This window comes from Macrobrachium rosenbergii, chromosome 28 (assembly GCF_040412425.1).
Source record: "Macrobrachium rosenbergii isolate ZJJX-2024 chromosome 28, ASM4041242v1, whole genome shotgun sequence".
Lineage (NCBI taxonomy): Eukaryota > Metazoa > Arthropoda > Malacostraca > Decapoda > Palaemonidae > Macrobrachium > Macrobrachium rosenbergii.
In genome coordinates this window covers 8,845,576-8,870,000 of record NC_089768.1, presented here as the reverse complement: position 1 = coordinate 8,870,000, position 24,425 = coordinate 8,845,576, and the positions used below count along the sequence as shown (strand labels likewise).

Below are 24,425 nucleotides of genomic sequence, written 5' to 3'. Positions count from 1 at the left end.
GAACTCAAATACAAGCAGTTTCTCTCTCTCTGAATTTATTTCTTAACTCAAATAAAAGCTGTTTCTCTCTCTCTCTCTCTGCATTATTTCTTAACACAGAAACAAGCAATTTTCTCTCTCTCTCTCTCTGCATGTATTTCTTAACTCAGATGCATGCAGTTCCTCTCTCCTCTCTCTGTTTTCATTCCTTAACTCAAATACAAGCACTCTCCTTCTCTCTAAATTCATTTAACTCAGATACAAGCAGTTTCTCGCTCTCTCTCCACTTATTTCTCAACTCAGATGCAAGCAATTCTCTCTCTCTCTCTCTCTCTCTCTATTAATAAACATGCCATCTTGTTCTGTACTCGTATTTTGATTGCATTCTCAATCAAAGAGTATCGAAAGAAAGACCCCCGTAGGGAGGTCGTGCCGCCAGTGCACCTCACGCAGTACACTGTAGGCATTACTTAAGGGGGCTTTGCAGCGTCCCTTCGGCCCCCAGCTGCATCCCTTTTTATTCCTTTTACTGTACCTCCATTCATATCATCTTTCTTCCATCTTGCTATCCACCCTCTCCTAGCAATTATTTCACAATGCAACTGCGAGGTTTTCCTCCTGTTACGCCTTTCAAACCTTTCTAATCTCAAATTTTCTTTCAACGCTGAATGACCTCGTAGGTCCAGCGATTAGCCTTTGGCAAAAAGTCTCTATTCCGTTCAAAAGAGGGAAGACCCTCCATCGTTCCCTCCCTATGAAATGAAGAAAACTGTTCTATAAGACTATAAATTAACTATATAACCTATAAGATATCAGGCTCTGAGCAGAACACCTTGCAATCCCTTATGTGAAATAGCCCAGATACCCATTGTCCATCCACTCCTTGTCTGGAAGTATCTAGACTAAGCTTTCGCCCTTTTTTTTTTTTTTTGAGAGAGTTCACGTTAAAAATCAGTAGGTCAGTGGTCTCATGATGATGAGCTTAAGCCTAAAGTTAATTGTTCACTGAAAGAAGAGTCGACGTCTCAGCAAGGAATTACTGTAGACCATTACAAAATTTCGGAACGTTTGACTGATTCAATTTTTAGTTTTCTTTAAAAGAAAACTGTTGTGCCAGCTTTGTCTGTCCGTCCGCACTTTTTTCTGTCCGCCCTCGGATCTTGAAAACTACTGAGGCTAGAGGGCTGAAAATTGGTATGTTGATCATCCACCCTCTAGTCATCCAATATACCAAATTGCAGCCCTCTGGCCACAGTAGTTTTTATTTCATTTAAGGTTAAAGTTAGCCATAATCGTGCGCCTGGCAACGATATAGGACAGGCCAACACCGGGTCGCGGTTAAAGTTTTATGGACCGCGGCTCATACAGCATTACTATACCGAGACCACCGAAAGATAAATCTATTTTCGGCGGCCTTGATTATACGCTGCAACGGCTGCACAGAAAACTCGATTGCGCCGAAGAAACTCTGGCGCATTTTTAGTTTTTATATTACTTTCATTATAATTTTCCTGCTTGCTTTGGCGTAACGGTCGTTCTCTGCTGAAGTACGATGACTTCTAATAAACTTTGCTAACGACTTAATGATTACTCGAGCGTGCAGCGACAGTTGGACGCGCATGCGCCACACGGCGTCATCATTGGCCGCATTAGATCGTAATTATGTTTTAATGACTGCATAAAAAAAAGAAAGTTTAAAATGGGAGGGAACACCCTGTATCGAACAAAATAGAATATAGAATTTAGGCCGAAGGCCAAGCGCTGGGACCTATGAGGTCATTCAGCACTGAGAGGAAAATTGAGAGTAAAAGGTTTGAAAGGTGTAACAGGAGGAAAACCCTCGCAGCTGCACCATGAAACAATTGTTATGAGAGGGTGAAAAGTAAGATGGAAGATAGAATATGAACGGAGGTACAGTAAAAGGAATGAAAGGGGTTGCAGCTAGGGGACGAAAAGACGTTGCAAAGAACCTAAGTAATGCCTACAGTGCACCACGCGTGAGGTGCACTGACGGCACTATCCCCATACGGAGAATATCCTGTATTGTCAATGCGGACCGACGCTGATTGCACTTACGGCACTCGCAAGGTCTGGGTAGCCATTATTTCAAAATCGTTCCAGATGTGTCATCGCCGGTCGAACCCAGATGAGCAGGCTGTTGCATGAGTTACTCTCTCTCTCTCTCGTGTGTGCGTGCATTTTCACTATTTATTTGTCCTAATTGCTTATTTACAGATAAGCCGTGTCGAAATATAATATGATCGCTAGTTCACATTAGAAGCCGTTAGTGCCTAGGTCTAAGTATACCTTAGTTTATCCAGACCACTGAGCTGGTTAACAGCTCTCCTAGAGAGGGCTGGCCCGAAGGATTAGATTTATTTTACGTGGCTAAGAACTAGTTGGTTACCTAGCAACGGGACCTACAGCTTATTGTGGAATCCGAACCCACATTATGACGAGAAATGAATTTCTATCACCAGAAGTAAATTTCTCTAATTCTTCACTGGCCGGTCGGAGAATCGAACGCAGGCCTAGCAGAGTGCTATCCGAGAACGATACCAACCCGTCCAATGAGGAACTCTAGTATGTACCTAGGTCTAGGGAATATTCTCTAGGCCTTGGGTACTTCAGCTCTGTAGATTTTATATTATATATATGTTCACTCTCGCGTGCATTTCCGATCAGCGCTCAAAATTATAGGAAAAAAAAATAATAACTGACAAGGGGAATGAGCAGGGCGTGGAAGCACTATAAAAATGGTTTAGCTATATGGTTGATCAGAAATAGAGTTGGTCTCGAAAAGTTTGCTGATAAGTAACAGAAAACAGGTGTATAGGCGAGATGGCAGGTCTATTTAGAACAAAGTTTTCTGTTGTCGTATAATCAAGGCCACCGACAATAGACCTATCTTTCGGTGGTCTCCATATAATGCTGTATGAGCCTCCGTCCATGAAACTTTAATCACGACCCGGTGGTGGACTGTTTATATCGTTGCCAGACGTACGATCATGGTTAACTTTAACCCTAAATAAAATAAAAACTACTGACGCTAGAGGGTTGCAATTTGGAATGTTTGCCGATTGGAGGGTCGATGATCAACATACCAATTTGCAGCCCTCTAGCCCCTGTAGTTTTTAAGATCTGAGGGCGACAGAAAAAAGTGCGGACGGACAGACAAAGCCGGTACAATAGTTTTCTTTTCAGGGAACTAAAAGCAATCGCGATAATGCTTGATTTATCATTATCAGTTGCAAAACAAATTATTATTATTATTATTATTATTATTATTATTATTATTATTATTATTATTATTCAGTAGATGAACCCTATTAATATGGAACAAGCCCAACAGAGGGGCCACAGACTTGTAATTCAAGCTTCCAAAGAATATTAAGGTGCTCATCAGGAAGAAGTAAGAGGAGGTAATGGGAAATACAAAGTAGAGATCTTACTTATTAAAAGGGAAAAAATAAATTCATAAATTAATGAATAAATAAAAATAAATAAATAAATAGAATAATGAAGCAGCAAGGTAGAGAAAAATTACCCAGAGGACAGAGAAATGTGTAGTAAGGGTATGAGGCATTTGAAAGCTACCATAACAAAATTAAAAACAGTTTTCTCAATATAAAGCTGTTGGAACCCGAACATTAAAAAAAATCTACCCCTAAAAAGAGTTTCAAGAAATTATGAAGTGCTGGAAGGGATGTAAGCGCGTCTTTTCAAAATACAACAGTATCTCATGTGAGCTGGAACAACAGACGAATGATCCGAACTGAATTGAATATAGAATTTAGGCCAAAGGCCACGCACTGGGACCTGTGAGGTCATTCAGCGCTGAAACGGAAACTGACCGTAAGAGGTTTGAAAGGTGTAACAGGAGGAAAACCTCGCAGTTGCACTATGAATCAATTGTTAGGTGGAAAGTATGATGGAAGAAGAGAATATGACAGGAGTTACAGTAAAAGGAACGAAAGGGGCTGCAGCTAGGGGCCGTAGGCACGTTGCAAAGAACCTTAAGTAATGCCTACCCCCTACTTGGTCGAACGAGCGAAATTCCAAGGTACTTTTAGCTTGAAAAACTAAATTGTAATTTCGCTTTGCTAAAACTAATGTGTAATTTCACTGGGATCATTCACGCTTGCCTTTTATTGTACAAGAACAAGTAAAGATGAAGCCATATATATATGTAGAATCCACTGGTCACATTTTACCAGATACGCGTAGAATTGTAATAGCCACAATGCCCTCCTAACTTGTCAAATCCTTCGCGCTTTTTTTCGTACGCTCGTCACTAAAAAGCCATATTTTTTCTTCCGTGACAACTGTCAAAGACCTTTGGTCTCGAGAAGCAAAAATATGAAAATATGAAAGTAAATGCATCAGTATCGTACTGATGCACAGAAAAACTCACTCTTGAACGAGTTCTGGGGGTAGGCCTATTTCCGCACAGAAAAACTCACTCTTGGACGGGTTCTGGGGTAGGCCTATTTCCGCACAGCAAAACTCACTGTAGGACGAGTTCTGGTGGTAGGTCTATTTCCGCACAGCAAAACTCATTCTTGGACGAGTTCTGATGGTAGGCCTACTCCCGCACAGCAAAACTTACTCTTGGGCGAGTACTCGTGGCAGGCCTATTTCTGCACAGCAAAACTCACTCTTGGAAGAGTTCTTGGGGTAGGCCTATTTCCGCACAGAAAAACTCACTCTCGGACGAGTTCTGGTGGTAGGCCTACTTCCGCATGGCAAAGCCCACTCTTGGACGAGTTCAGCTTTTAAAGCGAGATAAGTGAAAATCTTAAGGGTGGAAGATCTTTCCACAGTTTCAATGAATCAGTTGTTAGAAGAGAGTGGAAAATAAGATGGAAGAAAGAGAATATGCAAGGAGGTACAGTAAAAAGAACGAAAGAGGTTGCAACTAGGGGCCGAAGGCACGCTGCAAAGAACCTTAAGTAATGCCTACATTGCACCACATGAGGTGCACTGACGGCACTACCCACCTACGGGGATTGATAGTTATTTGGGGATGGGTATTCTTAAATTTATTTATTGAGGGCTTCTGATTGGAGTGTATGTTTCTTTTCTTAAATTACCACTCGTATATTTTTATTCTTTAGATTAATGGTCTAGAAAAACTGGACAGATTGGCAATCCTGGGTTATGAGCGCATCGAGAATTTTAGCCATTTAAACAGCAATTCAAAATTAAAGACTGTGACGTTTTTTATTTTATAAGTAACGACACTGGGATTCGCGCAAGTGCACCGTATTGCCTGGAACTTGATTTACGTAGTACCTCTGATCACCATTAAAATGTGTTGATGTCCGGTGCACTGGTTACCAAAATAAAGACAACTGGTGTTCTAAAACATATCTAAATCTTCGTTGTGGGGCTTACGCCTTTAAGGCACACTTACCTCTTTTATATCCTACCTGGAGCATGTCTTGTTACTTACAAAAGAATCGCTTTTACAGTTTTATCTTACCTTGAAATCACCGTGCACAAGACACAAGACTTATTTCCCGTAACACGATAGAGAATTTCAACGAAGATATTCACTTCCTGTGCTAATTCGGTTCACTGAAATCCAGTCGTCACTTGAATAGGGAAGGCCAAGAGCACTTAAGTCAGCGAGGAGGGACTATTGAATGTAATCTCCACCTGACAATACTTACGTCCATCGTCGCCGGTTCACACATACAAAATGTTGCAGAAGAGTGTTCAAGAACCTCCCCTTGTAGACTTGTGACCTGGTCTGGCTGTTACAGTTCGGACAGGTAACCTTTCGTAGGGTGCCCCTCCCTTCATCTTTGCTCCTTGGGGGGGGGGTCTCTCTTTATCTCTCTCTCTTTCTCTCTAAGGTCTGTCTATATTAATTATCAAGTGGTTTAGACATCTCACTGTTTAATTTGTATTCTTTTCCAATAGCTATTGTTAAAAGAACGAAATTGAAGATTGACTCTTGCTGTGGGGAGATGATCTCTCTCTCTCTCTCTCTCTCTCTCTCTCTCTCTCTCTCTCTCTCTCTCTCTCTCTCTCTCTCTCTCTCTCTAAATTAATTATCAAGTGGTTTACATACCTTCTCGTTCAATTTACCTTCTTTCCCCGTGACTATCGTTAAAAAGAAAGAGAACTGAAAAGGGCCTCAGTGATGAAATACTAATGCCTGGCGTGGGTAAAAAAAAAAAAAAAAACACTTATTCTGGCTCCTATTTATATAAAGTAAATGGGAGAAATATGCAATGAAGCGATGTACGTATATGAGGCTTCAGATGTATGAAAGCAAAGACCACTTGGTAAAAAGCAGGTTTGGTCATCTGAAGCGCTGAAATGGACGTTTAAACGTAGAATAAAGAAAACTTACGAACAGAATACAGAATTTAGGCCAATGGCCTAGCGCTGGGACCTATGAGTTCATTCAGCGCTGAAAGGAAAATTGACAGTAAGAAGGTTTGAAAGGTGTAACAGAGGAAAACATCGCGGTTGCACTATGAATCAATTGTTAGATGGTGGAAAGTAAGAGGGAAGAGAGAGAATATAAACGAACGTATAGTAAAATGAATGAAAGAGGTTGCAACTAGGGGCCGAAGGGACGTTGCAAAGACCCGGTAAGTAATGCCTCCAACGCACCGCGTGAGGTACACTGGCGGGGCTACCCTCCTACGAAGATTACTTACGAGATGGAGACATGGAGGCAACGAATTGCAAAGGAGGCATATAAAAGGCTGCTAATGATATATATCTCCTTTGCAAGAAACGTTACAGAGGTTTTTGAATTTCACGCACCTGTTTTTCGTCCGAGACTCAACAACATAACGAGGAATGTGACAACGGATGGTGGTTCATTTTAGTCTGAAGCCCTGCTCATTCGTCTTTGAGAATGTGCTAATTACTTTTATTGCTGTTCATTTATTTTACTAATTAGTGATTTTTGTCGAATTTAACTTCATTTATGCAGCGATGAGTTGAGTATCTCCCGCTATACTTCGCAAGTTTCCTTTGAAAGCTGTTGTGGCCCAGCTGAACTTCGTAAGCCTATACTTCGGTTAACTCTCCTTCAAATAATATAGTCCTATTATGAACATATCTATTTTCTCGTTTACATATATATTTTTTACTATTCTTTAGATGTTCGTCTGTTTACAATATTTGCCTTTTCTCACTTAAAACGGCAATATATACATACATACATGTGTATGTATATATACACTTACATCTATGACACATGCATATACACCCACAATCATATATATGTATAAATATACATATATATATATATATATATATATATATATATATATATATATATATATATATATATATTATATATATAATTACAATTAATACACGAAAGCCCAGATACACACATATACATGCATATATACATACAAACCCACACAACACATACACATATATATATAAATGTATATATACATGCATACACATATATACAGTATGTATATATACGCATGCACAATTTATAAATATATATACACAGTATATACATATACTGTATATATACTGTATATATATATATATATATATATATATATATATATATATATATATATATATATATATATATATATATATATATATATATATACATACTACTGTAGTGTATTTTTTGCTGTATGCGATGCATACTTATAGAAACACATGTCGAATCTTGCAAGAACTGCAATCTGCAACGTAGTTTTTTGTTACTACTGATTTTCTCGACTGAATGGAAACCTTAAGACCTTTCATAGCTTCCCGAACAAAACTCGAATGCATTTGCTTGGGAATTCTCGTCGATGCAAATGCTGATCTTCCAAACAAAAACTTCTTTCAGCTTTCCTCTGAAGATGGAAAGAGAAACCCACAAGATTCCTGTGCATAACTTGTTTACTTGTAAATATTTACACATTACTTGAATCTCGAGTATTTTCAAGTAATATGTAAATATTTACAAGTAAACAAGTTATACACAGGAATCTTGTGGGTTTCTCTTTCAATGCTGATCTTGATATGAAATTTACTTATCTAGCATGATTCAGTGGTAACTGGATTTCGTAAAAAAAAGGTAGAGAACAGAGTAAAAAGAGAGAATAAAGTAAGAGTACTTGAGCGAACGTTAGACCCAAGGAGGAGGGAGTAGATCAGAGGTCAGAACCCCACCCCCACAAAACCCAGTGAGCGCCGCGGAGGTGTGTCTCAGTAGGTCTAGGATTTCCTCAAAAACCAAGTTTTTGCAGCGGGGTCGTTGGTGTTAGAAATGTATCTAGGGAATTAAGAACTGACTGCCCAACCCCACCTTTCGCAAGTGGGCACTGATCGCTCGCTTTGCTTCATATTATAACAAAATGGTCTCAGGTGCTTGTGGGTAGTTCCTTTACGCTATGTGAAAACTATTGGATGTTTGCGATTCAGCTTTTGTCTGACTCTTGCTCCCACAGAAACGCGCGCACTCACAAACACACACACTCTCTCACGCAATTGTCCTCTCTTTCGTGGGTGAAGATGTTACAATAGAAACAACAGTGACGTAGATTTCAGAATCATCACGACTTCATTTTGGAAGCTTTTCATTTAAAAGTACTTATAAAGTAAGTTTCGTCATCATCATTATAGACTAAGCCAGCCTTGCGTTGGTACGGTCTCTCCCTCCAGTGTGGCTCATAACAACAGCGAGCTATATTCGACACTCAAGGTTACAAACATGAAAGCAGCTCACAGTGTGCACGGATTCACCAGTATCATCAACATTCAGTTAAACAGAGACTTAGTATTCTCTGAGTAAGACAGGATCGTCTAGATAAAACACGGAGAAAGGAGTTCAGAGGTACAGTGAGTCATCGAAAGATTACACAGAGAATGCTACCCAGTAACTAACGTTGTTCTATGAACAGGTGTATGAGTTCTCTTTATATTATGTATATCTTTATTTCTCTCCAAATGTTCTTCACCAAGCTATATTTTGGTGTTTCTGACATGCTTCTACGCAATTTGTCACATGACAAAAAAACATATTTTGCGGAAGTGAAAAAAGGCGGTCAAAGGGGCACATCCTAATTGCTTTGTGTGTGTGTGTGTGTGTGTGAGAAAGAGAGAGAGAGAGAGAGAGAGAGTGTGTATGTAACAAAAATGCCGATACTGGGCTTCAAATCGTAATACAATTTTATATATATACACACACACACACACACACACATATATATATATATATATATATAAAGAGAGAGAGAGAGAGAGAGAGAGAGAGAGAGAGAGAGAGAGAGAGAGAGAGAGAGAGAGAGAGGCACGTTTCACTCAATCGGGCAACTAGCGGAACTAGATTTGAATGATACATAATCTGTCATCAACCAGTAACTTTTGCAGGCGAGTGAATATGAAGTTAAAACAAGAATTTCTTTATTACAATTTTCTGAGCTTTAGGCTTTATGCACTGCCATTTTTTAAAAGCAAATTACTGACTAAGCACGCATATCGACTTCATTCAAGATCTCCATTTCCTTTCTAGTAATGTTTTAGCAAAGTTAACAATACGTTACAGCAATCCCATTGCAAAACTGCAATAAGGTTATGGTATTTTTTATTCGCGTCTGTAGTAGATGTTGTCAAAAAAATTTGACATAATTTCTTCTAAAATGACTCTTCTGATTCAGCAAGTACTGTACTGTATACCTGATTCAGAGTTGATAACCACATTTAACAGAATAGAATATAATATAGAATCTAGTCCAAAGACCAAGCGGTGAAGGGGAAATTGGGAATAGAGAGGTTTGAAAGGTGTAACAGGGGGGAAACATCGCAGTTGCACAATGAATCTATTGTCAGAGAGGGTAGAAAGAAAGAGCATATGAACGGAGGTGCAGTAAAAGGAATGAAAGGGGTAGCAGCTTAGGGGCAGAAGGGACGCTGCAAACCTCAAGTAATGCCTACAGTGCACTGTGTGAGGTGAACTGACGCCACTACCCTCCTATGGAGACATTCAATTGAAGAACGTAAGCATTTTTTGCCGTTTAGCAATACATTCTTTCGATCTTTGAACGCTTCCCCCACGTGGACTCAATTTTGAAACTGCTTCTTGTCGCGATGGGAGAATGTGATTCTGCGAAGTTAGCAAAACGAATTATACCGTTGCTAAAAGAAACATCTGACGGATTGCTGACTCCAGTGCCTGGCTGCGGATGGGTTATTAACCCTTATTTATGACCTGGAATAAGCCACGACACAGCGTTGCTTGCTGACGCTGCAGTTTGGCGACAGTGTGTGTATATACTGTATGTGTGTATGTGTTTGTGTTAGCGTACAAACTAGCTTTAGGCTGATCAGAATGGCAACAATTAACGCTGCGCGCATCTGTTCATGTTCGTGATGTGCGATAATTTCTTCTTTTTTTCTTATTCTCCTCTACATTCGGCTTTGCCCATTTCTTTATGGGATAGCTATTTCCTATCAGCCTTCTCCACGCTGATGTCTAAAGCAACAAAATTCAATAAAGTGACAACAACGGTAGTTACTGTTACAATAACACTGACAACAAGAGTACCAACAGCGACAACAATTATGATTAGAAATAACAAGAGCTGTAATGATAAATGATCAGTTTCAGCCAATTCAGAAACTTATTTTGCTTCCCAAGTTTTACGCAAATGTGAACAGTAATTACAATTTTAAAACTCATTCAGTTCTCATAAAGCATGAAGTAGTATTCGGCAAATGCTGCAGACTTTTGTCGCTAAGTTAACAGTCCAACAAGATCACTAGAGAGAATAAAAAAAGCTATTAGTTTATTTCCTTAAAGAGCTCATCTCTCTCTCTCTCTCTCTCTCTCTCTCGCCAGAATGAAAATCCAGAAAGCCACATTTCGCTTGACCTATCAAGTCTGAACAAAAACTACGGAAGTGCTTTGTAGGACGTATATGAGAATTGAGAAAGTAACAGATTTTTCCTTGAATCAGAAACCTATAATTAATATTATTATTAGTATTATTATTGAAAGAGAAACCCACAAGATTCTTGTGTATGACTTGTTTACTGGTAAATATTTACATATTATTACTTTTATCTCGAGCACTTTCAGGTCCTAACTGTGACCCTTTTTCAAGAGATGAGGTAGTCAGGCTGGTTCAAGGCCCAGCAATCTTCTGGAACTTCTTCTCCCAGGACCTGAAAGTACTCGAGATAAAAGTAATATGTAAATATTTACCAGTAAACAAGTTATACACAAGAATCTTGTGGGTTTCTCTTTCCATCTTCAGGAGAAAACTGAAAGAAGTTTTTGTTTGATTATTATTATTATTATTATTTTCTGAAGATGAACCCTATTCATATGGAACAAGCCCACCACTGACTTGAATTTCATGCTTCCAAAGAATGCGGTGTTCATTAGAAAGAAGTAACAGAAGGTAATGGGAAATATAAAAAGATGAGATGACTTATCAAAAAAGAAAAATAACTGATAAATAGATAAAAATGTAAAATATCAAAATACAAGGAGAATTATTGTATTAGACTAATAATGCACTGCATCTTAGCTTGAACTTTCTCAAGTTCCAGTCACGCGATATCCTCAGGGAGACTGTTCCACAGTAGAGATCTGATTTCAAACCAAACCCAGTGGTAATAAGAAGAGTAGCGTGAATTTAACCTTCCTATTAAACTATTGCGTCAATCGTAAAATAGTCCGATATCATATTTTTCCATTTTATGCAACCAAGACTGAGCAGCGCAGTCACACAAGCGATGAACAGTTACTAAGTACCATGAAATAATTCATGATTCAAACTCTCGTCTGTATAATTCAGACGCACGCACATTTCATGGACATTGGAAGTATGACTCGGAGTGGCCAATTCTGCTGACTTTCCCGAGATTTTCGACCAACATAGCGTTTGCTTGCCTGCTTTATAACCCCTTCTTGCTCTACGATTCAGATGTTAGTTCTAGTGCTAGAGCAGATTTTAGAACAACCTTGAGTTTCTTTGTTGGTTGTTTATTGGCCTTTGAGCACAATTACGGTTACCATTAAGCTTGATAGAAAGGAAATATTGAAATCACTGGTGTAGTAAGCCAAGACCAAGAAGGGAATATAGTCTTAATCACGTCCTGTGTACGACTAAGTTCTTTGACTAACCGTTACTTTTTCTCTACTGGACTCCTTAGCAATTCTGTCCCTGGTTAGAAACCTGGTTAAATGTATATTTTTTATAGCAATATTTCAGATTATTTTCTTAATGTCCAGTATATATAAATGTTTAATACTTTGTAATATTTAAGACAAATCTTGAAGCGCAATCTTTTAATGAGTAATTTCTACTTAATATATTGTAATTCACCTATGCAGTTATCTGTAACCATTTATATTTTGTAATGCCACTTGAGTACTGTATCAGCCCTGATGAATGACTTTTGTCTAGTAATCAATAGTGTGGAAAAGGTGAGTATAATATCACAGAAAATGTCACTCATCATAGAGGGCTTTCCCTTATACGCATACCACGTCTGGGTTGCCTGTTGTGTTGTAATTCGTAAGTTTTTTGCACAATAAAGTGTTTCTCTCAACTAAAAGTCCTTTTCCTGGTATGGTTTCCTCGCTCTACAGAAACGTCAGAATTCCCCAGTGGCCGCTTCCATTCTCCCAAAAGGCGTAGCCAGATTACTGAACCTCTCTTTAAACTGACCTACTGTACTTGAATAATTTTATGAAAACTGAATGAAATACGCATCAACAATCGCAGTAAACAACGCTTGGATCTTTATGGCAAGCAAATAGTCAAACAAAAGAACAAGTAAAAAATGCGCCGAAGTTTCTTCAGCGCTATCGAGTTTTCTGTACAGCGTAAAATGCTGTATAAAACTCTCAACCGCGGCCCATGAAACTTTCATCCATGGCATGTGTTTTGGCACCCATAGCGGTATCAGACGCACGATCATGGCTAACTTTAACCTTAAATAAAATCAAAACTACTGAGGCTCAAGGGCTGCAATTTGGTATGTATGATGACTGGAGGGCGGCTGGTCAACATAGCAATTTGCAGCCCTCTAGCCTCAGTAGTTTATAAGATCTGAGGGCGGACACAAAAGTGCAGATGGACAGAAAAATTGCCTTCTCAATAGTTTTCTTTTACAGAAAACTAAAAGCGGAGAAAAGTGTGCGTCCAAGGAAATTACATTTCATCTCTATGCAAACGCAGTATTTCCTGCGCAAAAGACCCTTCCCCTTCCTCGGCCCGGTTTTTCCCACGCCGCGCTACCTCACCCCACCCCCACCCCAAAACCACGATGGCCGCCTGTATCACCAGCCTGTCAGGCTCATAAACTTCTCAAACGCTCGAAAAATCCTGCTGAGGTCGTCATCTGCAAGCGCGAACCTAGATTGGTTTTCCCGGCGGTGCAGTCGGTGTCAGGTTGCGAGTCTGATTAGGCGAAATCTGTCCCCTACTGATGGCCGAGAGGCTGGATATTTGTGCTGAATTGAACTGAATTGAAATGAATTGTGCCTCGCGAGAGGCTAGTTTACTGGACACCCTCCCATCCTGTGAGAGGCTTAGCATCAGTAAAAGATACATATACAGGCCGCCCACAAGGGTTGAGTCACATAGTGGAACAACCACTGTTATTTCCGTGCCGATCACTTTATACGACAGTTTGAAATTGATGGTGCCGTTTGAAAGCTATATTTCGTCCTCTCTGTACGGTGATGAATCATCCAGTGAATGAAGCGTTAATGCCGTTCCACTAAAGATTTAAGAAGGAAAAAGAGCCATGTCGCCTTTAAGAAATCTTGCAGTGAGCTGTGAGAAACGACAGAGAAATTCAGACCTCGCAGTGAGGGACCTCTCGCTGTTACTCGATAGGCTGAATGTGAAGCCGCGAACTAAGCCCAAGAAAATGAAGCCGCTCGGCGTCGCCTGCGGGAAGATGCGCTTCAGTCGTGGAGGGCCGAGGAGAAAGATGTTCATCGATGTTGACAGAAAAAAAGACAGTAGCCATACGGCACGTGGAACCCCATCTCACTGCTCGGCATTTTTATATTTGCAAAGTAAGTTCGAAGAGTCTCGTGAGCCCTATAAGAAGACCCCTCGATCAACTAGGTGTTGTAACCCATCACTGTCATCTCGAGGATTTATTCTCTCTGCTTCTAGACGCCCCAAAGGCAGTGCCGTCAATGATAAGGAGTCTGATAAACGTCAAGGTTCTCGCGTTCCTCTTCCCGAGAGCGAACGTCCGGCGTCTCAAGCAACAAGATCACATCATCGAGAAGTCTTGACCAGCACATCAGAGGCGCCTGAACAATCTCAGTGTCACGTGAACAAGTCGTCTGCGTCTTTCCCTTTGGCTATTTCCAGAGAAATTGTATCTCCGAATGATGATGATGTCCCAGGACCCAGTCCTACTCCGGATAGGAACCGGGCGTCCAAGGGGTTGTCTGGTTCTCCAGCAGGTGGCAGCACACGACAGCGTTCCCCTCGCGGACAATCGTCTCACAGGACCAATCTACAATTCACTGCGTAAGTTTTCCTCCAATTCTCGATGCTCGTTTCAACGCAAATCACGATGCTGTTTTTCCGCGTTTTGCTTCGTTAGACCTAAAGCCATTCCGATCATCAACGGGGCAACTATCAAGATGATGCTAAGACGTAACCAAGAATGGTTACGGGGGGTGGGGGGGCGCGGGGGGCAGCAGTTGGTGGAAATCTAAATAATGAATATTGATCCCTAAAAGGAATTGAATGCAGAGATGTGGAAAAGTGCTAAAATAATATGATAATAATCACAGAACTATATTGTAATAGTCATAATAGATAATATAATGTGACAGACTTTAGCAGTATACATTAAATGTGGGATGGCCGGTGTGAACTTGCAATTATTTTTTTTTTTTTTTTGGCAACTGACTTTCAAAATTGTCCAATCACTTTCAAGTACAAATACTGGAAGATTCAAATCATTAAAGGCTTGTCTTAGGTTATATGGTCAAAACTGATTTCATGGTAACATTGTGGTATATAAATGTGGCATTAGAGAGTAAGTCAAGGTCAAGGTCAATCATTTTGCGGTGAAGTGACAAGATCGTTATCATTCATCGGTCTCTACGTCTCCCAATAGCATGAAGATTTTTATTCCTCACACCGCTGGGCTGTGGAACAGCCTCCCTTGAGGATGTCGTGCTAGTGAAACTTCAAAAGTTCAAGCAAAGATGCAATGCATTACTACCCTAATACAATTCTCCTATTTTAAAAATTTACTTACATTTTTTGCTATTTATTTATTTATTAATTTAATTTTCTCCAATTACCTTCTATTACTTCTTTCTAAATAGCACCATATTCTTTGGAAGCTTGAATTTCAAGTCAATGGCTCCTTTTGGTGGGCTACCATATGAATAGGGTTCATCCTCTGAATAATAATAATAATAATAATAATAATAATAATAATAATAATAATAATAATAATAATAATAATAATAATAATAATAATGAGCAAGAGAAGAAAATGTTTGCTGCAAAAGAATCTTTGCCAAATGGCATATGGTGAAGGGCGATGATGACAGCTAGAAAGTGCTGGGACATTAAAAAAAAAAAAAAAAAAACTGTTATAACCACAGCAGCTTTCTTCTGCGTCTTAATAAGCCTCCATCTACCTAGCTGCTGAGCGCTGCTATGATTTTGATTCTGCTAACGATGACAAAAATCATAACGTTGCTTGGTCTGTAATTTTATTGGGGTGAAATTCATGCCAGTATACAAACTTCCAGATTCGTACATCTAAAACTTAATATTTGCTTTGACGGCATTATTTATTTATTTATTATTATTATTATTATTATTATTATTATTATTATTATTATTATTATTATTATTATTATTATTTCCACAATAAGCTGTAGGTCCCGTTGCTAAGTAACCAATTGGTTCTTAGCCACGTAAAATATGTCTAATCCTTCGGGCCTGCCCTAGGAGAGCTGTTAATCAGCTCAGTGGTCTGGTAAAACTAAGGTATACTTAACTTATTATTATTATTATTATTATTATTGGGGCGGATGCAGAGTAGGGAGACGGGTAATCCTAACCTTTCCTTGAATGCCGTGTCCTGACCTAAGCAGACCTTACCTTCCTGACCTAACTTATGACGCCGTGTCCTGACCTGGCCTTGGGGGCCAATGACCCCCAAGTAACAATGAATATTCCTGTCTCCTTACTATGCATACTACATTATTGTTATTATTATTATTATTATTTATTATTATTATTATTATTATTATTATATTATTATTATTGGAGTAAAATCTATGCCACTATACAAATTTCCTCATTCGTAATCTTAAATTTAATACCTGCTTAGACATTATTATTATTATTATTATTATTATTATTATTATTATTATTATTATTATTATTATTATTATTATTATTATTTTAATGGAGTGAAATTTATGCCAATATACAAATTTCCAGATTCGTAAGTCTAAAACTTAATATTTGCTTGTACAACATTATTATTATTATATTAGCATTATTATTATAGCTAATGGGGAGTTGACGGATCCACGCACACACGATGAGCTTCAGTTATTTGCTACAAATGCGCGCAGTCACTGAAAAATTAAAGAATATCCTTAACTAACCTCACAATTGCCAAATTCAAAGCCTGGGCTAGGCTACATGCACCTCAGTCAAAAAGGCATATTTTCGTCGTTAAAATAAGCACAATAACACTTTGTAAATTCTACACTACATAAACACTGACGTTAATGCATTAAACTTACCACGCTACAGCTTCTCCACTGAAACCAAAGAATAAGTCAAAAACCTACAGCGTAGCCTTCTGCACTCAAGACCCGAAGTATGGCTCCTCACCATAGCCTACTCTTCTCGCACGACCTAATAAGGAAAACAATACCGTCAATCTTGGGATATAACATTATAATCACAGAACATTCTCCATTATGTAGGAAAATATATGAATAATTACTTCCTTTATATATATACAGTATAAAGTTGTTGGCTGCGTCTCACCAATTCCTATACAAAGTACACAAGCATGTCGCCATCATTAGCATAGTGCACGACACAAGGCTATTTTACGAAGACTCCACGTGCTTATTTTAGTACGCATGGCAGTATCCTATGGCTCAAGATGCTGCTGAAGCTTCAATCTTTTGCGGGGTATTGTTAAAAGTTTAATTGTTTTGTTGTTTCACCAATTAAATATCAAGTGAAAAATTGCTGAGACATCGATGTGTATCGTCAGCGACATTTTACCCAAGAGTCCCGTGTTCTACATCTAAACGATATTCTAGCTTGTATCATAGTACACCTAAATAAAGCCTTGTTTAACTGACCATCAACGAAACTTACCTAATATTAACTTCCACGATAAATCCCATTCCAGGTTTGGAGTCTCATGGCAAACCTCCATGCAAACAAACAAGCATCACCTACATACAGCACGAACAAGGGCTTAACGACAGTTCTAGACAGCGTCCATTGATACCCAATTTAAAAATTTCCTCCTCACCCATGAGGGCCATGACTCTTACCTGATATTCCTCCATCAAAAATGGTCCCTCACGAACAAATGCACATCTCGTACTTTCTAAATAAGGTAGCAATAAATAAATAAACCAGCAGTACTGGTATTGCTCTTGATGACGGGAAATAAAGTTAAAAAGTATCAAAACTGACTAACGAAAATATCATCATTCTAAGAGGCAAAATTTGAACTACTCCTGCATCAGCATTATTATTATTATTATTATTATTATTATTATTATTATTATTATTATTATAACAGCTGAGTCAAACGTCTAGACTTTCGTAGGGCGTCACAGAACGATGTGTTCTATACTGAGCTCTGAAGAAGTTCGAATTCAATAGCCAAGTAGCAAGAGACTAAGGGAACGCATGAGCATTAAAAGGCAGAAACTGGGCAGACGTACACCCTTCAACGTATATTGTACATACCTTTGGATATTATTATAACATTTGAATGTTTTTCGAAACAACTAACATAAATACATCGCATTACTAAAGCAAAAAACCTGGCTACCTCGAGATGTAAATATCACTAATAAAAAAGGTATGCGAAATATATGAATAGGACTACATAACAGATGCAATGATTTTGTTCGAGGTAGAAATGAATTTCCCTGTCAGAAAATGTTAAAAGAGATACTGGAAGTAAGTATTCACAGCAAGGGCTCCTGTAAATCTGAAGGAAGACGATTTTGTTTACTCTCACAATGCAGCTGCAAGTAGTTATAGTAATGGAATCCGCTAGTGCTATAATTAATGGCCACATTTGAGGCTTTTCAAGTCACACGTCATCTCTCTCAGAGAGAGAGAGAGAAGCTTTGGTTTTTTTTCGAGAGAGAGAGAGAAATGATGATATTTCTATAGAAAAATCGTCTTTAGTTAAACAAACGAAAGAGAGAAAAGACATAATTTCTAAAAAAAATTATCTATTTTGTTTATAAACAAAAGAAAGAGAGAGAGGTGGGGGCGCACAGAACTTCAAAATAAAGAAACATCTAAAATAATCCGATAATGCAAATTGTCAGCATATATCACATAGTACTATGTTTTCATAGCGTCACTTCCTCAAGACTCCTTTGAGGCAGATAGACAAAAGCTGTTCACAGTGCATTCACCGTGTGAATCTGATCGTATGAACTCTTACTACTTTTTTGTATTTAGTAAGCTTCATCTTACTAAATATAACCTTTCGTGGGCTTAAAGATATACATTGTTTATAGTAACATTTATTATCGTCAGTACAGTAACTCAGCACGAGGGTTTGTAAAAAAAAAAAAAAATTGACATGTATGAGTAGTTGCTATCCAGTGCGTCTGTGTGTGTGTGTGTGTGTGTGTGTGTGTGTGTGTGTGAGTTGTTGTCCAATGCGCCTTTCTCTCTATATATGCGTGCTCTGTGTGTGTGTGTGTGTGTGTGTGTGTATGTGTGTGTGTGAGCTGTTGTCCAATGCGCCTTTCTCTCTCTATATATATGCGTGCTCTCTCTCTCTCTCTCTCTCTCTCTCTCTCTCTCTCTCTCTCTCTCATAATTTTGCCGTCTCATCTTAGTTCTCGACCAAAACAATGTTTAAATTATGCATAATGACCCACGAAAGAATTTTCCTCATACTCCGTGCAAGTATTGCGGTTGCGCTTTGAATAGCTGGGAATCTTGAAGATACTTGCAATGTGTATCCCATAATGACAAAGTACCAGAGCCTAGGGGTTGATGCGTACATGAAAGAAGTTTTCAAGAGAAACATGTGAAAGAAGTGTTGTCACACACACACACAGGCAGTCCTTGGGCGACAGTTTGTGCTGGCGTAAGGACTGCTTAATCTTGACCAACTCATTAAACAACCCCCACTCCCACAAAAAAAGGAACACTGACATCAATTTTGAATCGTTTTGGCAAACTCTTAGTAAGAATCAGAGAATACATAATATTATCGCATTTAAGTTTTCTGTAAAAGAAATTTATTATGCCGGCTTTGTCTGTCCGTCCGCACTTTTTCTGTCCGCCCTCAGATCTTAAAAACTACTGAGGCCAGAGAGCTGCAAATTGGCATGTTGATCATCCACCTTCCAATCATCAACCATACCAAGTTGCAGCCCTCTAGCCTCTGTAGTTTTATTTCATTTAAGGTTAAGTGACAGTGAATCGTTTAAGTTTATCCTTCGCCTAACAGAAAGAACTTCATTTGTCATTTTGCATAGTTTCTTGTTCATCGATTTGCTCGTTACTGATACGACAGATCTGATTTTACCACTACATTCAAATACTAAAAATTGAACAGCTAAATCTTATGCAAGACCTCAGTCAGCATCAGGGAATTTTGAGCTCTTTTTACCTGGGTATCCTAAAGAAAGTCTTCATTAAATATTTGCAACTTAGGCCTACCTTTGCCTTGTTGTGAACATTACCAGAGCCGTGCTGTTGGTACTAGCATTGTTTCTCGGGAAGTTGTGAATTATCTTAGATCAGAATTTACAACTTTCTGTCACTATTAGAACGTTTATGACGGAATTAGTCCATCAGTAGTAAATCTGTTGAACTGCTAGTGTACTGATGTGTATGGCGTGCATTTTCTGATAGGGTAGTTCAGTTAAGAGCGAATGCTTAGTTTCGAGGGCCTGATAATCTCGTCAAAACTTCGATGTCATTTCAAGTGTATAAAGTTGGAACTCCTGTATGTGGGTATTGTGTTTTGGTGGGAGATCTAAAATACCAGTTATACATGAAATAAAGGCTTCCGTTCGGTGACGTTCTCTCTCTCTCTCTCTCTCTCTCTCTCTCTCTCTCTCTCTCTCTCTCTCTCTCTCTCTCTCTCTCTCTCTCTCTCTCTCTCTCTCTCTTCCAAAATGTTGTGTTCTGCTGCCATCTGTTGCCACTCTGTTGCCAACTGCTTTTTCGTTTACTCGAGTTCTTTGGTCTCTTTCATTTACACTTTTGCCACGACTTCGCCTCTGGTTATCTCATAGGAGCAAAATTTTCGCTCACGTCACCACTATATCCAGTTCTATTTTACTCACGTCGCCGCATTATTCCATGACACAGCCGGGCGAGAGATACACAAATTTAAGGTTTGTGGTGTCATTTTTCAAGTGAATGCCACATTCAGTTTTGAACAGAAGGAAACAGTTATGAAACAGTGATTATTTACGAGGACAAGATAAAGATACAGATGATATTCAGATTGACAAAGTAGGACTATAAGGGTGTGTTCACACCAAATGCGTCGCGTCGAGTCGAGTCACGTCAATTCATTTGATGCAAGTCATTTTGACTAAACCCTGTTCACACCAAATGCGTCAACTTAAGTCAAGTCTGAACTCATTTGCATCTTATTTCTGCGACAGTGGCACAGCAGCTTTTTATGAGAATGGGTGCATATTCTCTTAGCGAAATTAATGCTTTGGTGTGGCTTTGGCGTCGCAAACGCAAAAATAGTAAGCCTAGAATCTGGGTGCATCATTTGAACACCAAGAGGCCACAATTTGGAAATTTCAACTATATGATACAGAGAGAGAGAGAGAGAGATCAACGAAGTTATTTTTCCAAGGTTAAAAGAAAACACTGAAATTTCGAGTATTTCATTACCAGGTAATATTGGGGGAGAGCTCCACGTTTAGTTTTGAGGTTTAAACCATGTAAAAACTTTAATATCAGGTTTTTAGACTACATGAAAGGTGGAAAACCTACCTAACATAACAGATTACATGATTATTATAAATGATAGGCTTATGGAAAGAAAAGGGATATTGATAATTTAGGCTATTTTGAGTGGCTAATTTAGGTTAGCCTATAGTCCATAGCAATATACAATCAAAATGTATAGCTCAAATCATAATAAATGGTTTAAAGTGAATAATTTTTTTTACTTTTACCTGTGCATGACATTGCAGCAGCAACCTCTTTCCACAAAGTAGCAATGAAGTCACGTTCATGGTGTTTGGGGTCACTAGCATCATAAACAGTAGGCCGCTCCCCAACCAAGTTTATCGGTAGTTCGACCAGCATAGCTCTGATCGGCACGTGAGACTCACTATGACTGACGTCAAAATTAGGTCCAGCTCTATTTGTGATTTGACTCGACGCGACGTGACGTCACTCGATCCATTCGGTGTGAACGGTTTCTTTCAAAGGCCCATAGAAAGCAGTGTTAAACTGGGTTGGCGATTCACGGTGAGTCATGAATTAGCCTGATTCGACGCGACGCGACGCGACGCATTTGGTGTGAACGCACCCTGAGTCGTGGCGAATCTTCGACATAAAGAAGAAAATGCCAAATGGTGAGGATCAACATTAATTCTTCGTTTTTTTTTTCTTTTTACTAACCTTGCAAAGACTGAATTACAACGAGGAACTGAAAATGTCTTCTTGATGCATGCAGTCATGCTCTGTCAGTTGGAAGGTAATGAGAGCTGGGGAAAGGTAGAAGGGCTCCTAATCTGACAATTTTACGTCTACTTCCGCACGCTAACTGAACTAGCTGCTTCGAGAGCGTTCGGTCTATATGACAACATGAGCGGGTCGTCTCGTCAACCCCTACCCTCCCACCCCCCCAAAAAAAATTTAGGACACCCATGCCATCGAATCTCTTATTAGTTGAGTTGGTTGAGTGATACCAAGCCGCTGAGGAATGAATAAATATTTTCCCATTGTAGAACGATGCTGAATCTTTATAGAGCAAATGGTATCAATAAACAAGTAAAAAATGAGCCGAAGTTTCTTCGGGGCAATCGAGTTTTCTGTACAGCCGCTACATCGTATAATCAAGGCCACCGAAAATAGATCTATCTTTAGGTGGTCTCGGTATAATGCTGTATGGGCCGCGGCCCATGAAACTTTAACCAAGGCCCGGTGGTGGCCTATCCTATATCGTTGCCAGGAGCACGGTTATGGCTAACTTTAAACTTAAATAAAATAAAAACTATTCAGGCTAGAGGTTTGAAATTTGATATGTTTGATGATTAGAGGGTGGATGATCAACATACCAATTTGCAGCCCTGTGGCCTCAGTAATTTTTAAAATCTGAGCGCGGACAGAATAAAGTGCGGACGAACAGACAAAGCCGGTACAATAGTTTTCTTTTACAGAAAACAAAAGTAACAGCTCTTGTTGTGTTATGACTTTGATCTACGTGACAATCGTCTTCTGTCCGGAAAGAGATAAGATTTGCTTGAACAGCGTACGAATGTAACCTAAAAATTAGCCTTCATAATTTTGTATTGAAGTGAAAGCATTTTGTGGATTAGTATCTCAAATCTGTGTCATTTATTTTTCATTCATTATTAAATTAATTCATTTAAAATTCATTATTAAAAGAGTTTTACCTTTTTCCAGTCGTGATTAGAATGCGTGCTTCAGTTTCAGCGGGAGGGCTGTCCCTTTTAGTTTACTCTGTCTGCACTTTTTCTGTCCGCCCTCAGATCTTAAAAACTACTGAAGCCAGAGGGCTGCAAATTGGTATGTTGATCATCTACCCTCCAATCATCAAACATACCAAATTGCAGCCCTCAAGCCTCAATAGTTTTTATTCTATTTAAGGTTACATTTAGCCATAATCATGCTTCTGACAACGATATGGGATAGTCCACCACCGGGACGTGGTTAAAGTTTAATGGGCCGCGGCTCATACAACATTATACCGAGACCAAAGAAAGACAGATCTATTTTCGGTGGCCTTGATTATATACGCTGTACAGAAAACTCGATTGTTCTGAAGAAACTTCGGCGCAATTTTTACTTGTTTCTTGTAGCACAATCTTACACTGTAATATAATTAAACTAATCGGTTATCCAATAGTATATTCCATTCCATAAATGGAATTAACACACTCTTATGAAACTGAGTATGTTCAAGGCTCCAATTTTTCACTTCACAATTTCAGTCACTTAAAATCCAAATATGACTTAAGACCGTGATTATTGATTCTCTGTTCGAACACAGAGATATTCCCATCATAAGCCTTTCCACGGGTAGTGAGTTTCACTGACTTCCGTGTTCATCTCAGTACTTGTTTGTTACATAATTTCTTCAGATTCCAAAGTTAATATTGTGAGTTTTCATGTCTTATTTGACCTTCTTTCCACCAGCTACATGAACAAGAGAGTCATCGCAAAAATCGCCGGAGGGCGATGGGTGGAAGGAACGCTTAGAGGCTACGATTCCTATTTGAATCTTGTTTTGGAAGACACAGTGGAACTGAGAAGGACGGGGGAAAGGATTCACGTTGGAGTGGCTGTGAGTATCCCACGTTATCTTACGTAATCTTGGATGAAAGTGATTTGTAATACGCAGGGCCCACTAAGACAGGTCGGCCAGGCCACGGTCTAGGTATACCCTACGCCAGACAGGGGATTAATGATGAATCCCGCTGACACACCACATAAAGTGGCCCTTGCACCATGATTTACAGGTTGTAAAGCAATGAGCAATGACAACTGATAATTTAGTATTATTGTATGTATATATATATATATATATATATATATATATATATATATATATATATATATATATATATATATATGAATTTTATCACATCACCGTGATTCATATACAAGCATTAAGCCACAAACGTCCTTTAATATCCAATTCGCCCTACCTCGGAAATATTATATTTTCATTTATGTTATCCGAAGGGAATTTTTTAGTTGATAAAGTTCGTCGTCTCGCGTGCTCGAACCACGGAAGACAAGAACTCAGGACTACAGTGACCCGCATTAAAGCACACGGCCATATATATATATATATATATATATATATATATATATATATATATATATATATATATATATATATATATATATATATATATATATATATATATATATATATATATATATATATATATATTAACTTTATCACATACACAATTGTTCTGTGCATTAGTAGATTTACTAAAAGGACCTCATTCAAACTGGATGGTATCTAAT

At 38.8% G+C, this 24,425-nt stretch overlaps 2 protein-coding genes across 3 annotated transcripts in view; one reads left to right on the top strand and one right to left on the bottom strand.

Moving 5' to 3' along the window:
* LOC136854006 (serine-rich adhesin for platelets-like) overlaps positions 1-21,756 on the bottom strand; it is a 42,781-nt gene extending 21,025 nt beyond the window's left edge. Inside the window, exon 1 of one of the 2 annotated variants that reach the window (XM_067129963.1) lies at positions 21,371-21,756. In XM_067129963.1, coding sequence (XP_066986064.1) covers positions 21,371-21,454 — 84 coding nt within the window. In that variant the 5' untranslated portion in view covers positions 21,455-21,756. Of the gene's footprint in view, positions 1-5,654; positions 5,731-21,370 lie in introns of those variants that run through there. The other variant, XM_067129964.1, reaches the window with a different exon arrangement.
* Positions 13,310-24,425, top strand: part of LOC136854013 (uncharacterized) — a 15,150-nt gene continuing 4,034 nt past the window's right edge. Inside the window, exons 1-2 of the mRNA XM_067129992.1 lie at positions 13,310-14,477; positions 23,583-23,730. Of these exons, the coding sequence (XP_066986093.1) occupies positions 13,732-14,477; positions 23,583-23,730 (894 nt within the window). The 5' untranslated portion in view covers positions 13,310-13,731. The remainder of the gene's footprint in view (positions 14,478-23,582; positions 23,731-24,425) is intronic.